Source organism: Chionomys nivalis, chromosome 3 (assembly GCF_950005125.1).
Source record: "Chionomys nivalis chromosome 3, mChiNiv1.1, whole genome shotgun sequence".
In the NCBI taxonomy this organism is placed as follows: domain Eukaryota; kingdom Metazoa; phylum Chordata; class Mammalia; order Rodentia; family Cricetidae; genus Chionomys; species Chionomys nivalis.
The window spans coordinates 54052065-54066824 of record NC_080088.1 but is presented as its reverse complement, the minus strand read 5'-3'; the positions used below and the strand labels follow the sequence as shown (position 1 = coordinate 54066824).

The window sequence follows — 14760 nt, the reverse complement described above, 5'->3', positions numbered from 1 at the left end:
AATCCAGTAAGCCTGGAACAATTGCTATCCCCTTTGCAAGTAAGGTTTTGAGAGGTTGACTTGACTATGAGCATTAGAACCAGATCAGACTTTCTTTTTTGTTTTTTTTTTTTCCAGATCAGACTTTCTGCCTTTTGTCATTTGTACAACTGTATACTGTGCTGTTTCGCCTCAAAATAGTCTATCTTAAGATCCAGGAGAAATACAGGATGATTTGTACCAAAACATCCAACTGAAGGCTGGCTGCAGTTAGAAGAAAAATGCCCCAAGGGAATCTAGCAGGATTCCCAGGAGCATGCCAGCCGTTTAGCTCTGTGCATGGAATACAGAGTTAAGGGGCATTTGCCTCCTAGCATTTAGCCTTCCTGTTGATTCATAAGATGCAAATTACTTATTTTCAGAGAAAAATATAAGAGATCCATCCTAGAATACTGTAAACGCGGGGAGAACTAGACGGAGAGATTCTTAGGGGAAAAAAAATCACACTCGAAGATGGAGTTTAATAATTTCAAGCACGAATGGAAAGGAATTCAAAGATGACTATGTGCGCGCTTGAGTGCTCGAGTGTGTGTGTGTGTGTGTGTGTGTGTGTGTGTGTGTATGCACGAAGCTTTTGCCTGCGCATACTGGGGCACCCCCATCTCCACCCGCAGGTAGCTGGTGCTTCCCAGCCTTTTGAAGACCGAGCTCTGTGTGACTAGTTAGCATTCTCTGCCTGAGTGTGGCTTTTCACAGGGGATGACCCGGTGATGCACGAAAGACTATTTAATGCCCTCGCGAGCTGGTTCAGGGACCAGGATTTTATTATGCTACCGGCATAAGAGTTGTAATCCCGCATTCCTGAGTTAGAGCCACTTAGGGCCCCAACAGCTCCACCCCGGTGTTTTAGAGGAAAATATTCCTTCATGCTTTCTGCCTGAACTGAAAGCGGCACGGTTTCCTGATGCGAAGCTTGGGAGGTGGTTCAAGCATTAGAAATTGCCCTAGAAGCCTGCCCATCTGCTGGGTGCTTGGCTTTCTGCAAAGGACCAGGAGGAGTTGGCTTTTAACCCGAGTAACTGGGTTTTGTTTTGTAACTTAAAATCGCCGCCTAATTAAAAATAAACATGACACCTTTTTAAAAGGGACATTAGAGAAATCCTTGTGGCGAAGTATAGTATGGTATAGAGTCCTAATTCTCACTGGGCGGGAGATGGGGGGGGCAGAAATATCCTCTGACTTTTTGGTACTGGATACTTGTCTAAATGATCTGCTTTGAGGATGTGTGCGCTAGCTGGGACTAGGGGTAGAGAAGAAAGGCGAATTAGAGAAGTAAGGAAGTGGCTGTTTCCATCTTTTCCACATCCTTAGTCCTGGTCCAAGAGGACCAAATTTGCTCTCCTCACCCCCGCGGAGCTGCCCCAACAACTTCACAGAAGCTGAAGGCGGTATCCTCACCGAGGAGAAAAATCTCTAGGAGTGAAGCCAGAGAGCTGGGCTTCCGGATGCAAGAAGATAGCTATGTGACTAGGCGGGGCGGACAGCAGATGGTCACAGATTCTGTGTCTTGGGGGCGCTGAGAACCCCATGGCAAGAGCCAGTCCACGGCGAATCCAGACGGCTCAGCCGGGGTTCGCAAAACGGCTCCCTATTGGCGGGTGCGCCCTTGGGAGGCGGAGCCAAGGGCAGCCCCGCCCACCAGAGCGCGGGAGTTGGGGAGGGGGCGGGGGCGTCACGCTCTCCTCCCACCCGGGACCGCCAGCTCTGCTCAGTTTCCGACTCGGTCCTGCAGCGCCTCTAGGCTGCGGCTCCGCGCTCCAACCACCTGCTCCTTGCCGCCGCCGGGGAAGCAGGGCGGGAGGGAGGAGCGGGAGGAGGAGGAGACAGGCAGCTTACACACGCCTTCCCGTCCTCCACTCAGAGCAGCCCGAGCCCGCGGCCGCCGCCACTGCTCCAGCTGCCGCCGCTCCAGCCACTGCCGCGGCTGCCACCTGAGGAGACCCACGGTGCGAGCCCAAGGCGCTGCCTCGCCGACCTCTCCGAGGTCCCTGTGACCCGTGGACGGTGCGACTCTCATTGCTCTTCTTATCCTCTCCTTGGCAAGAAGAGAAAGTAGCAGAAGATAGCAGCCAAAAAGCACCGCGTCCACCTTGACTGACTACTGAAGCGTCGTCTCCTGGAATACGAGGGTCTCCTGTCCTAGGAGGAGCAGCCAGAGACACTGAGAGAGGGTGCGGAGGGGCAGGAAGGAGTTGCGGGTTGCGCGTGGAGGAAAGTTGCGTGTGGCTTAGACCCGACGGCGCAGCGCCACGATCCCCCGGGGACCGTGTGTCTGGGAAAACGCCGCCGTCCCTTTGAGTCGGGACCCACGAGCGAGCGGGCCCCGTGGGCCCGGGGACGACGCCCCCTTCTGCGGCGTGGACTTTGTGGGTGGCCCTCGAGGAGGAGGAGGAATATGGCACCTAAGGTGTCCCCTTCTTGCCGTCTGATTTTCTGCCTCTTGATCTCTGCCGCGGTCCTCAGACCAGGTAAGCAAGGGCCTCTGAGCCGGACCGTCGCGGTTGCTTTGGCCCGGGGGCGGTTCCCTGGGTGACCTGGGGACTGTGCGTCCTAGCGCGTGGTTGAGAAAGTAAGGGAGCCATAAGGCGCGCGGCTACACAGACCTGTCCATGGAAACAGTCACTTGTGACACACGTTTTAGGCTTGACTGGTCTGTTCAAGTTTGGACAGAGAGAGCTAGCACTGAGAAAAATCTCCAGGAACTTTGGATGAGGCTTAGCTTGAGGCTGAGGAGCCCCCAGGATTTGCTGTACTCTCACCCCCGCAAAGTCCCTCCAGTCTCTGGGTGTCAAAGTCCACGTCACTGAACCCAGGGCAGTTTCCTTTTGCTTGGCTTGAGCTGAAATAACTGCCTGCACTTCGTCATGATAAATCCCCTAGTAACTTCCTCTTGATCATAATGTAAGACCTGAGAGGGAAGGTAGGGCAAAGGGAGGACTTTGACTATCTCGGAAAGGAAGGGAAAATTAACACTGAAATAGCAGCTGCATTGTCTGGTGGGTGGTGAGTATAGGGTTGATGGCAGCCGAGTCACGCAATGTGGACTGTGTTAGCAGCCAGGTTTGTGAGCCCTGTATGAGGGATTTCTTGATTTCCACACCCCAGCGATAGCGCCTCAGTTCTCACCACTGAGTCCTCGAAGGAAGACGACAAAATTCCCACCAACCAGAATATCTTGCTGGAAATCCCTTTTCTCACCCTAGGGGACATCCCTAGCCCTGGCGTCCACCAGCTGGCCTGCAGGCTGACACGCCAGAGTCCTGCCCTCTCAATTGCTCCCCTAGTCCCTAGTCCAAGCGGCAGGTACTTTTCCCTGTGGAACCCTAGATCTAAGCGTTTGAAGTTTTGATTTTCCACCATTTAGGGGCTAGCTAGGGGTTAAACTACTACTCCCTGTTATTTTGCCTTCCTTCTGCCTGCCCCCCCCCCTTCATTAAATCAAAGAGGAGGAAAAACAGGACTCACTTTCTTTTCGCATCTTTGCATCTTTTATTCTTGTACACCCCTTCAGTGTTGGCGAGCTGAAGCCACTGAAGAGGCTTCAAAGGCTAGAAATCTTCCCCAGGAAGGAAGGGAAAGTAAGGAGGCCACAGGAGCCTGAGATCCTCAGGGTTTCGGAGCCGCTGCTGAGGGCTGGGGGGGGGGGGGGGGAGTGTGGGCTGCCTTCTCCATATCTCTATATCAAAGTTGCATTTCTGGGTGAGGTAATGAGCTTACTGATTCTGAGGCTGGGAAAGACCTCAGTGACCAATCTCAGGCTCTGGGGCGGGGACCCTAAAACCTGAGTAGCGCCAGATTTAAGACAGGTAGGGCAGAGTGAAAACATTCAGTAGATGAGCGCCTGGCCTCTCTTATCTTGCACAATGTAGTCTCACTTTTGGGGGGGATCCCAGTGTAGGATGGGGGAAGGGCATCTTGGAACCCAGGGTAGAGTCAAGTAGGGAGCTTGGGGGTCAGTTTGTGAAATGTGACCATCCACACGCCTATCTCCGCTCTTGGCTTTAAATCCCTCACTCCAGGTTCCGAGACTGTCACTTACACTCCCACCCCCGGACCGCAACACACAGCAGTTAACCTTTCATGCGGTCGCGCTGGAATTTATTTTCAGTTGGTCCCGTCGAAAAACAGGTTTTTCTTCACTCGGAACTGCCAAGAGGGGAGAGGTTCCGCTTTCAGACCTGATGGCCTTTCTTTCTGCACCGCAGGCTCCAGTCCAAGTCACCAGCTGTGCGCTTTCCCGCAGGAGCGCGCCTGCTGATCCAGGATCGCAAGCCACAAACCCCTAAATTCTTTTTCCCCCAGAATGATAGCGCTGACGTTTTGCAAACTTCTCCATGGAATGTCTGTGTGCTTTCAATGGAGAAATTATGGTTCGAAGGCACAGGGTCTCCCCTAAGTGAGTCCTGGACTGGAAGAGCGCCTCCTGCAGTGTCCTCTGCAGAGAGAAGTCTTGGGAGTGAGGTACTGCCTAGCTTCATCCTTGGGACTCATATTCCTGGCCACCTCATTTCTGGAGCAGTTATAACAGTATGTGTCAGGTGCCAGGGGACAGACGCTGCTCCTCCAGGTCTTTTGACTTGTCGCTACCGCAGTCGTCACCCATATGGTTTAGGCCTCTTGTACAATCTGTTTTGAAGGTAGGGGGAGGCAAGACTTCCACCAACAAAATTTGAATATGGTAAAGGCATTGAAGTGTGTGATCAGCATCCTAGGTAGCCAACATCTCATTATTCTTGCAGAAAGAGCGTCAGCCTGTGGTGACATTTTGTACTGCTTTAAGGAAAGCTTTCCCTGGTTGTTTGCAAGGAGGTGTGGCATGGCAGTTAACTGTTTCTTCTCTCCCGTCAATTGAGCACAACCCTCCCTGGGATTTTTTTCATTTCTCAGGATACAAGGCTCACTGTAAGACTTAAGGACACAAAAAGCTGTTCTCGGTGGGGTACCACGTTTATCAGTTTATTTCATCAGGTCTTGGGGGCGGGGAAGCAGCTATTGAAATCACCTCCTTTCAGAACATTCACACGAAATTATTAAAATGTATCAATTTTGTAACTACACACTCCTTCATAAGCACTATATGCTGTTGTTTATGTGACTTATTTAATCAAATAGCAATTTACAACGTAATGGAGTACTGCTTGCAACAGATTGCTTTTCTAGGCCTGGCTCAAAACCTAGATATCCGCCGGGCAGTGGTGGCGCACGCCTTTAATCCCAGCACTCGGGAGGCAGAGGCAGGCGGATCTCTGTGAGTTCGAGACCAGCCTGGTCTACAAGAGCTAGTTCCAGGACAGGCTCCAAAGCCACAGAGAAACCCTGTCTCGAAAAACCAAAAAAAAAAAAAAACAAAAAAAAACCTAGATATCCATTTGGGCACTCAAACATGACAAGAAACATTTTGGGGTGTCAGCTTTCTTCTATGTACAGGAGGCATGGAATCTGTTCCTTGAGATTTCCTCCAGTTCAGACACTGCTTCTTGAATTGAGGTAAAAACATTTGAACTGACAGAATCATTTTCCAATAATGTGTTTCTTATATTCTCCTTCTGGGCAAACTTCATATGAATTGTATTGCTAGAAAGGTTTCAGTGGTATCCCAATTACTAGCTTTCTCCCTCTATAAATTCATGAGAATGTGTTGCTCTTATTCTTCCAGGACCAATTAGGACAATCAAAACAAAATGAGATGTGGGGGTGGTGGTGGTGGTTCATCTCATTCAGTCAGGAGAACGAGAAAGATTTTAGACCATGGGAAAGCCTGGTGGAATAGCAATCTGCCTCACTCTTAACTGCTTGTGTAGTTCTGGAATTAGGCATAAGCCAACTGGTACTAAAATGCCCCTGTAACAGAACTTGTTCTTCTAACCCTAATGATGCTCATATGATATAGGGTATAGAACACACCAAAATTTTCATGTCATTTTAATCCAAGCTATTTTGCATTGCTAATTCCCAACTTTTCTGACATTTTAGGATATTCGAGCTCACTTTTTTGTGATAGAAATTCACATGTGAATGTATGTATATCATTGACTTGTGAAGTAGGCAGTCAACAAGAGGCTTCTCAGTAGTCTTAAGTATTATTTTTATTGACGCTGCTATTCAGAGTGCAATTTCTTACCTATTGCTTCCAAGAATGCAGTGACCTTGGGATTTACTGCTCTGCCCCTGTTTGTTTCCCATCCACAAAATTTTCCTTTTATATAATTCATGGTTCCGATTATAGTGAGATTAATCCTTCCACAGAAATTCATTTTGGAATATTTTATCAGTAAGAGGTGATAGATTAAAACTTTAATGTATTGTTCACAAAATATTTTTCATTTAGTTCACTTATATCACTTTATTGTTTTATTAAAAGGGACCAAAATGCTTCTGTTTTTCCTTTATCTTAGTCCCCTTCTCATGTCCCCAATTCTCATGCTATTAAATTTAGATCTTAGTGAAACTGAGTGCTCAGTTGCAAGCATGTTTTCATGTGAAATAGCAGCATTTTAAGATAGCATTTTGAATGCTTTGTGATCATCACACCTTCTAGTCCAGATATACCTCTTCTGTTCTGACAATCTGTTTAGCATCAAATATCAAAGAGCCCTATAACTCAAGTAGACAAGCCCATTTGAATCCAAGAATATAGAGGAGAGCCAATCAGGCTCCCCACTTTAAAAACAAAAGTGCATCTATACCTTTGTACGGACAAATAGAAGCAGTCCCTTGAAAGTGTTAGTTTTGTTCTCCCTTGTCAAGTTGTCACACAGCTCCATGCCATTGCGGGGACAAGACTTTTGTGACGCACAAAGAATTACATCATCCATTGAAATAACAAAACCTACCAAGAATATTTTCTTGGGAGTGGTGATAAATTAATGTTTGTTGATTATTACTTTCAAATTACAGCTCATTTTATTTTCAGTGAGAACTAAAAGGACTAAAAATGTGTTCATTTCTACTTTTATTTACTTTCTTTTTGAGGAGAATTTTTATTTCCCTATGGAGAACAAAGTGAAATTTGAATACATATATATGTATGTGTATATATATATATATATATATGTATACATTCTGTGCTCAAGAAGAGGCTGTTGCATGCTATATACAAAGCTGTAGTCTATAATTATTCAAGTATTCTTACTATATGTAAAGTGCTACATATTTCTAGAGTTATAAATATTTTCATTTAGCTAATTATGTAAATGACAAATCTCACTTTTTTTTTACTTTTTGTTGTTCACTAGAGTAGTATATATTTTAGAAAGAACTAGTTCAAAAATTCTGTGATATTTAGTCATTGTTTTATGGTAACTTATTATCATTGCCCATTTTTGTAGTGTATGTTCCAAGAATGAAATTAGCTTTTAATGATTCTTCTTATTTATCTAGTCAGTTCTCAATTACCCATTGCATCGATGGGAAAATCAGAGTTGCAGGCAGTGCATACCAGTTCTAATTAAAGGATTATTTAATGTGACTTTAAGTTGAGTTACTTAATGAGCATGCCTGTATCTGGTCTTCTAAGGGTTGATTGTATTTAAAAATAATGAAATCAAACCACATGAAGAATAGATGGTTCAGAAACTGAGTGTCTAACTTGTGCCATTAGTTTCTCCTTTCTCATCTTCGTTATCTATGGCTCTCCAAAAAGTGTGGTGAAGTCTTGGTCAAAGTAAGACTATAAGACTAAAAGCATCATCAGATGTATTTAAGTTTTAGAATCTTTTCAAATAGAATACCGTAGGCTCTTGAAAGTTACAAGGCTAGCATCTTACGACCATACTATTTCATCTGATCTTCTAATTTGTCCAGTCACATGTCAATCACTTAAATGGACAAAGCCATACTTTCCAGATTGGGTAAGATTTTCCCTTCCCTAAGTGACCCCTTTCTTAGCAAACTTCTTCCATTATTTTATATGAGTTTCTATTAGTAAATAAAGAGGCGATTCCTTTTTCTTGATATAAACTGGATTAGCAACTTGGTAGACTGATTCCCCAAAGGTTATTTGCATACCTGCTCTTAGTAAACACAGCAGTGCTTTCAGTGGAGTTCAAAGCCGTTTTAAGCAGTGGCAACCAATAATGTAAAATTTATAAATATCAGAGTGAAATTGAAATAAAAGAGGTTTATAATTACTTTATTGTGATGATATCAACGGAGAAGTTATCTAAGTTTGTTTTAGGACATTAACTGCCGTTTCAGTTCAACATTTTGAGAACATAAATCTCAAAGATCTCTCACTTCACAAATCAGTATAAAGAGACTTTTCTTCTGTGCTGAGAATCAAACCACGTGCTTTTCACGGTGTGTACAAGCACTGTCCCACTGACTTATGCCGAACCTGATAGAAACAGATTTTTATCCAGATAGAAACAGATTTTTCTATTCTTGTGAGTATGTAGATTTCAGGATTCTAGGCTCTCTTATTCAAACTATAACTACTTAAATGTAACATCTGCCTTTATAGAAAATCATCATTGTAATAACCAAACTATGTTTTGACATTTTCCATCCCCAGTACTTATCTGTGCTTGGCTTTTGCCCTGGTGTATTAAGATATGTATTACTTGTCTCTTATTGGACATGAACCTTTACAATATCACATAACTTCATCTATTGATCCTTCAGTCCTACAAAGAGTTTGACACCTGTAAACTGATCTGCCTTTTTCTTCTTTGCACAAAATACATATACAGAGATTTGTATGTAGCATCATACAAATCATCCCCTACTCGTGAGTTGACAAATTTCTCTTCCTAAAGAACTTGGAATTAAGGGTATAGTATTGTTCTCTGAGAACTAAACTAGAAAACATAACCATATTGAAAGAACAGTTGCCTGAGGGAGCAGAAGGAAACCATGAAGGCACAACAGCCCTCTTGGCATGCAGTCATCCAGCGCTCTCTAGGTAGTAGTTGTTACACACCTATAGTGTGCTTTGTGAGAGCTCCTTGTTGTGAATGTTTAGTTACCATTCAGTGTTACTGAGATTGGTAATACATTACTAGTAGGGTAACCATGCCTCCTGGTATAACCAAGGCAGGATAGACATAGAGTATGCTTGAGATTCTACTGGGTATGATAATTGATTGATTGATTGATTGATTGATTGATTGATTGACTGTTTGATTCGATTCATTTTTAATGGCACTGTCTCATATTTTATCCTACTTCTTTTTTTTTTTAACCCATAATACATTAGTACATGGACTGTTGAAGTTAGAGTCACTCAAAATTTTTGTCTTTTTCTTATTTGTGCTGGTGGGAATCAAACTTCAGGCCCTATGTATACCAGGCAAGTGCTTTAACTTTCAACTTCAGACTCCTCCCTTTTGTTTCTGGAATGAAGTTTGAACAAGTTATATAAACCATATGCTCCATTTTGGGTATTGAATATCCTCCAAAGGATTGTGTATGAAAGACTTTGTCCCCAGGATGGCAGCACTGGTAAGTGATGGTATTTTGGAAAAAGAGACCTAGTATGAGGCCGTTTAATTACTGAAGGTACTAATATGGAGTAGTTTTCTACTCAAACCCCCTTTTCTTTCTTTTCTTCCCTCAGAAGTAATTTCTTACTCCTAAAATCGTAACCTATAGAATGGGAAGATGGAAAGTTTCATGTGGGAGGAGGAGACTGAGACCCAGACTCATGCTTTGGAATGGCATAGCATATTGTGGGACCTATAAGTAAAGAATTTGTTAACAGTCAAAAGGCACATTGTTGGCCAATCAAAATTTAAAATTTATATGACTACTCAACATATATAGCATAACTTCTGAGTCTTCAGACTGCACAGCAAAGTGCTGTGCTTTGGGACAAGGAAGTGGACCAATATCTAGGCGGCTATCTCTCCAGCACTGGGTTCTTTGGGGAGCAGAAACTTGGCCAAAGTATGTAACTAGAGCAAGGGGGCATGCTAGGTGTACCAAAGAATAAAGAACAGCTTATGTGACAGCAGATGGGTCTGGTTGGGGTTAGGATAAACTTGGAAATGGTTTAGAAGTGGTACCTGAGGCATGCACTAAAAAGGAGCCAAGCAAAAACAATAGGATCAGAGAGTGGGAGGGATAAGGAGACTGGCAGGGGTGTGGTGGGGCTGGGGGGTGGAGAGGGGTAAGGGATGTGGCTCTGACTGGAGAGAAGTTGTATCTGTTCCTTTTTAGTGAAACAAAACAAGCTCTGAAGTTGTGAGAGACCCTGGGGGATTCTAGACATTTCTTCAGACTTTCCTGCAACCTGATAATTTGGTTGCCAGTGTGAGGCTCAGAAAACATTTCATTCAACTACTCACACAGTGACAGATTTTTGCACATACACTTCCCTCCTTTAGGAGGAGTAAGGACTCATTATATCCACATTTTTGCAATTTTCCTTTTTCATATAAACACAGTTTAGAGATGAAGAAACTCTGTCATATCAACACATTTGCTCCACCTCCCCTAAAACTAGCAATAATTATGAATTTAGTTATATTGAGTCACTGTGATGAACATTTTGTCACTTTTGGAAATATTGCTATTCCCATATTTTTTTTATTGTAAATAGAGCAACAGACATTCTTCTATGGGCTGTTTTCCATATGAACAATTATGTTGAAAGGAAGATATTTTGAAAGTGAAATTACTAAGTTATTTAATACTTTCATTATTTGAAGAGAGATTCTAAAATTATATTTCAAAAAGCATGCTCCTTCTATAATTGTGTTATTGCCATATAACAAAAATAAAAAATTGATTTCATATAGTCAAAAGATACTAGAAAATAAAGTTATGAGTAATGAACATACATAAACAATATACATATAGAGACCTGAAGTTACAAATATATTTGTGCTGACTTCATTGTACACAGATGGAGCCAAAATTGATGATGGAAAGTGTTGCAAGGAACTGCTTGTTCCTCCTGGCCTCCTAGAACCAGAATAATCACACAGAAACTGTATTAATTAAATCACTGCTTGGCCCATTACCTGTAGCTTTTTATTGGCTAACTCTTACATCTTAATTTAACCCATTTCTATTAATCTGTATATCATCACAAGGTCGTGGCCTACCAGCAAAGTTTTAGCACATCTACCTCTGGCAGTGGATCCATGGTGTCTCTCTGACACTTTCCTTCTCCCAGGATTCAGGTTCTGTCTTTCCCACCTACCTAAGTTCTGCCCTATCAACAGGCCAAGGCGGTTTCTTTATTCATTAACCAAGAAAAGCAACACACAGACAGAAGGACCTCCCACACCAGGAAACCTGACTCAGATGATTTTTTTTAAATTATTGTTCTTTATATATAACTTTACAATTAACTTATAGAACACCTAACTTTTAGAACATAAGCTGTAGTTGGTAGCAATGTTTTCTTTTATTTACAGATTGGCTGGCTTGAAAGTAGATTTAGAGGAAGCCATATGTGTGCCTTGAAAGAATTTAACATTGCTTTTCCTTAAGCAAGTGTTCGTTATACTTGTGTTCATTCACTGAAGGTACAGCACACACTGTGGGTGGTCTAACTAACGCCATTTGCAATGCCCAGACAAGAGATCTTACTGAGCAAATTTCAGGTAGTTTTAAGTAAATCATATTTTGAACAGTACTTCCAGCAATTCTGTGGATCAGAGTCATCATTTTATTTTTTGTTCATGCTGAAAAACAGCATTCTTTACAAACACTAAAGAGGTTAATATGAGTAAACACATTTCACCCTGTAATTTTTGTACCTATTAAGAAAAGTAGGAGTGAAATATATTTCATGATTATTTTTTCATAGAAAAAGGCATAGCAGTCTACATTTGGAACATTTCCACCAAGAATATGCTGAAGATAACAATTTTAAACCAAACAAAGATATGTTCACAGAGTAGTTAAGATGTAGTTTCGAACTTTTTCTGCTTGCTATTTATGTTTTTATATTATAGTTATTAACTTAGTTGGTGTGATCATTCTTGTGTGTGTGTGTGTGTGTGGTGTGTGTGTGTGTGTGTGTGTGTGTGTGTGCCCACAGCTGGAGGATGGAAGTCACAGGATGACTCGATGACTTGCTGGAGTCTATTCTTTCCCTGTGCTTTTTGGGTCTTGCCAATCAAGACCCCAAAAAAATCACATTATTGGGATTGAATGAAAACACCTTTGTTCCAAGAGCCATCTCACTGGCCCTTACTTTAGTTGTAAATGTTCAAGTGTGTGGCAGTGTACTTTATTCTGAAGGCATTTCCTCTATCTACTAATAGAGCTGACATTTTAATATGTATATATATATGTATATATATACATATATATACATATATATATATATTTGTGTTTTTTTGAGACAGGATTTCTCTGTGTAGCCCTGGTTGCCCTGGAATTCACTTTGTAGACCAGCCTGGCCTTTAACTCAAAGATCTGCCTGCATCTCTTGAGTGCTGAGATTAAAGATGTGAGCTATCACTGCCCAGATAACTTTTTTTAAATTTTTATAGAGCTAACCAAGATTCTTCATAGTGTAGTATTTTTTGATATCAGATCAAGGAGAAAAATAGAATAAATTTTTACATTTATCCTTATATTTAACCTGTTTGACGTAGCCTCTGTGGATGGTAACCTAGTTCTCAAATATGTTATTTAAGCAATGCCTGTTTAGTGTAAAATTCAATCATGTGTCTTATTATGCTAAAATATAAAATAAGTATCTGTTTATGAAGCAAGCTATGACTTAATTATTTTCCCTTTGCTGATAATAAATGTCCCCCATAAAAAATGGTAAAATAGAGGGAGAAGGAGGGGGCTATTGAGAGTCTCAGGATTGACCCAAAATGTTGAGAGGTAAATCATTAGAACTCTAGAACTCTTTAAACAAGAGCTTCCTCTTGTAGGTTGTATGAAACACACTTGGTGTTAAAACCCATTCTGTACTTGCAACAGTCATGACTCATGGCTTCCAGACTGAACGTCACTTAAAGAACTGAAGAACGGCAGCTGTGTACAGGTGTTTTTGCCATTTTATTGTTTTGTTTTTTGTTTCAGGTAGTTTCCCAGCATTTTTCTGTTTTTTCATTGTAAGTTGAGGATGATAGTTATTAACTTTATTTGATGTGGCTGTTCAAGAATGTATTGAGGTACTTAAAAACTATGCATTTTAAAACTCGATTAGTTAATAGGTTTTGCTGTGTACAGCAAATTATCAGAGGAAATTACGACAGGTAGTAGATAACAAAGGCATAGTAATGCATGAAGATGGAGTTTATTTCCATTGACAAAAATAGTGCATGTCTTTGTAATAATCTGTGATAAATATTAAAGTAGAATATATTTACCTGACTAGTAGACAACGTATGTTTTTCTAATTTTCTGGATTTCTACAACAAAATGGCATACACTCACAATGCTTGCTTCCTTATTTTCTCAAAAACTTCCTTAATTCACACAGATATAACCGTATTTTCACTCTGATGATGTCTTTCACCCTATCTGTTTACTTTGTAATTGGATTATGAATGAAAGATGCTCCTTGGGTTTCGGCATGAAAATGTAGAAATTTTTTTTTGTCACCACTGAAAGTCTAATTTACAATAGACTTCTGTAAAGCAAATGCTCATTTCATGGTGTCTTCCATTCTAGGTTAGAATGTCAGAATGTGACTTCTGAGCTGTGAAACTCATGTCTCTATGCTTTACTATCCCAGCTCAGTGGGCCAATTGCTTTACCCCGTCTCCGAAAGAGCCCGTGCCCTGAGGATGTGTCTTGAAGTGAGGGCCACAGGAGTGTTGCCAGGAATGAGGAATCATTACTACACATAAACCTCACTCAGTGTTGTGTGTGTTAGAGCATACGGTCTTAATAAAGGTGACTATTATTTATATATTTTATTTTCAAACTTTCCCCTCCAAATATAATTGATATGCTTCCATTGGTAGAGAGAAGAGGAACCACAGATTCTTTAAAATTAGGAAACTGCCAGTTCTAGTGTCTGTCCACTCCACAGATGAAAGTGCAGGCTGGAACTGAAGGAAGCAGATGGTGTGACTTCTCCTGAATGCCCTTCTAACCTCCCTATAATCAAATCCTGTCTACTGCCATCAGAGGGCTACTGCCATGGCTCAAATCGTGCTGCTGCCTCCTTACAATACAGTCAGGGCAAATGTGAGCTTTTGACCTAGCCCTCGCGGTTCTTATGACTTTCATTCATGGTCTTCCTTGAAACCCATTCTGGAGCTATAGTTTTAAATATGCCATGCTTTTCCATTCTCTGGGTTGCTTACACACATGTCTGACCTCTGTCTTATGCTACCAAACTCTCTCCTCCTGTCCTCTCACACACCCTCCTTTAACTGAATGAGTTGTGTTTCTATCTTTAGTCTACCTCCAAAGACTTCTCCCAGAGCTCCCCGAGGCTCCTGTCCTGTGCAGCTCCAAAACTCATTTCATTAATTCTTGTTATTTATTTATTCTTGCTTCTCTTTTTTCAAGAGTCTTCCTTTTCCTGGAGACAGGGACAATGATATCATAATCTTTCTCTCTTCAGTGTATTCTGATTTATATTTCCCCGGTACCTGTACCACTGTGTAATTGAATTAGTCAAAATTTCAATTCTTTATAATAAAGGAGACATAATTTTAGAGGCTTACACTTATTTACTTAGAGGAGAACTCATGTATCATGGCACACATGGAGTCCAGAGAACAACAGGGAAAAATCAGTTTTTTTCTTTCCATTATCTGGGTCCTCAATATGGAATTTGAATCATCAGGCTGG

At 41.9% G+C, this 14760-nt stretch overlaps 1 protein-coding gene across 2 annotated transcripts in view; it reads left to right on the top strand.

Annotated features, from left to right (window-relative positions):
- Positions 1-1874: 1874 nt before the first annotated feature.
- Positions 1875-14760, top strand: part of Alcam (activated leukocyte cell adhesion molecule) — a 171829-nt gene continuing 158943 nt past the window's right edge. For both annotated transcript variants that reach the window (XM_057764361.1, XM_057764360.1), the window contains exon 1: positions 1875-2507. In XM_057764361.1, coding sequence (XP_057620344.1) covers positions 2435-2507 — 73 coding nt within the window. In that variant the 5' untranslated portion in view covers positions 1875-2434. The remainder of the gene's footprint in view (positions 2508-14760) is intronic.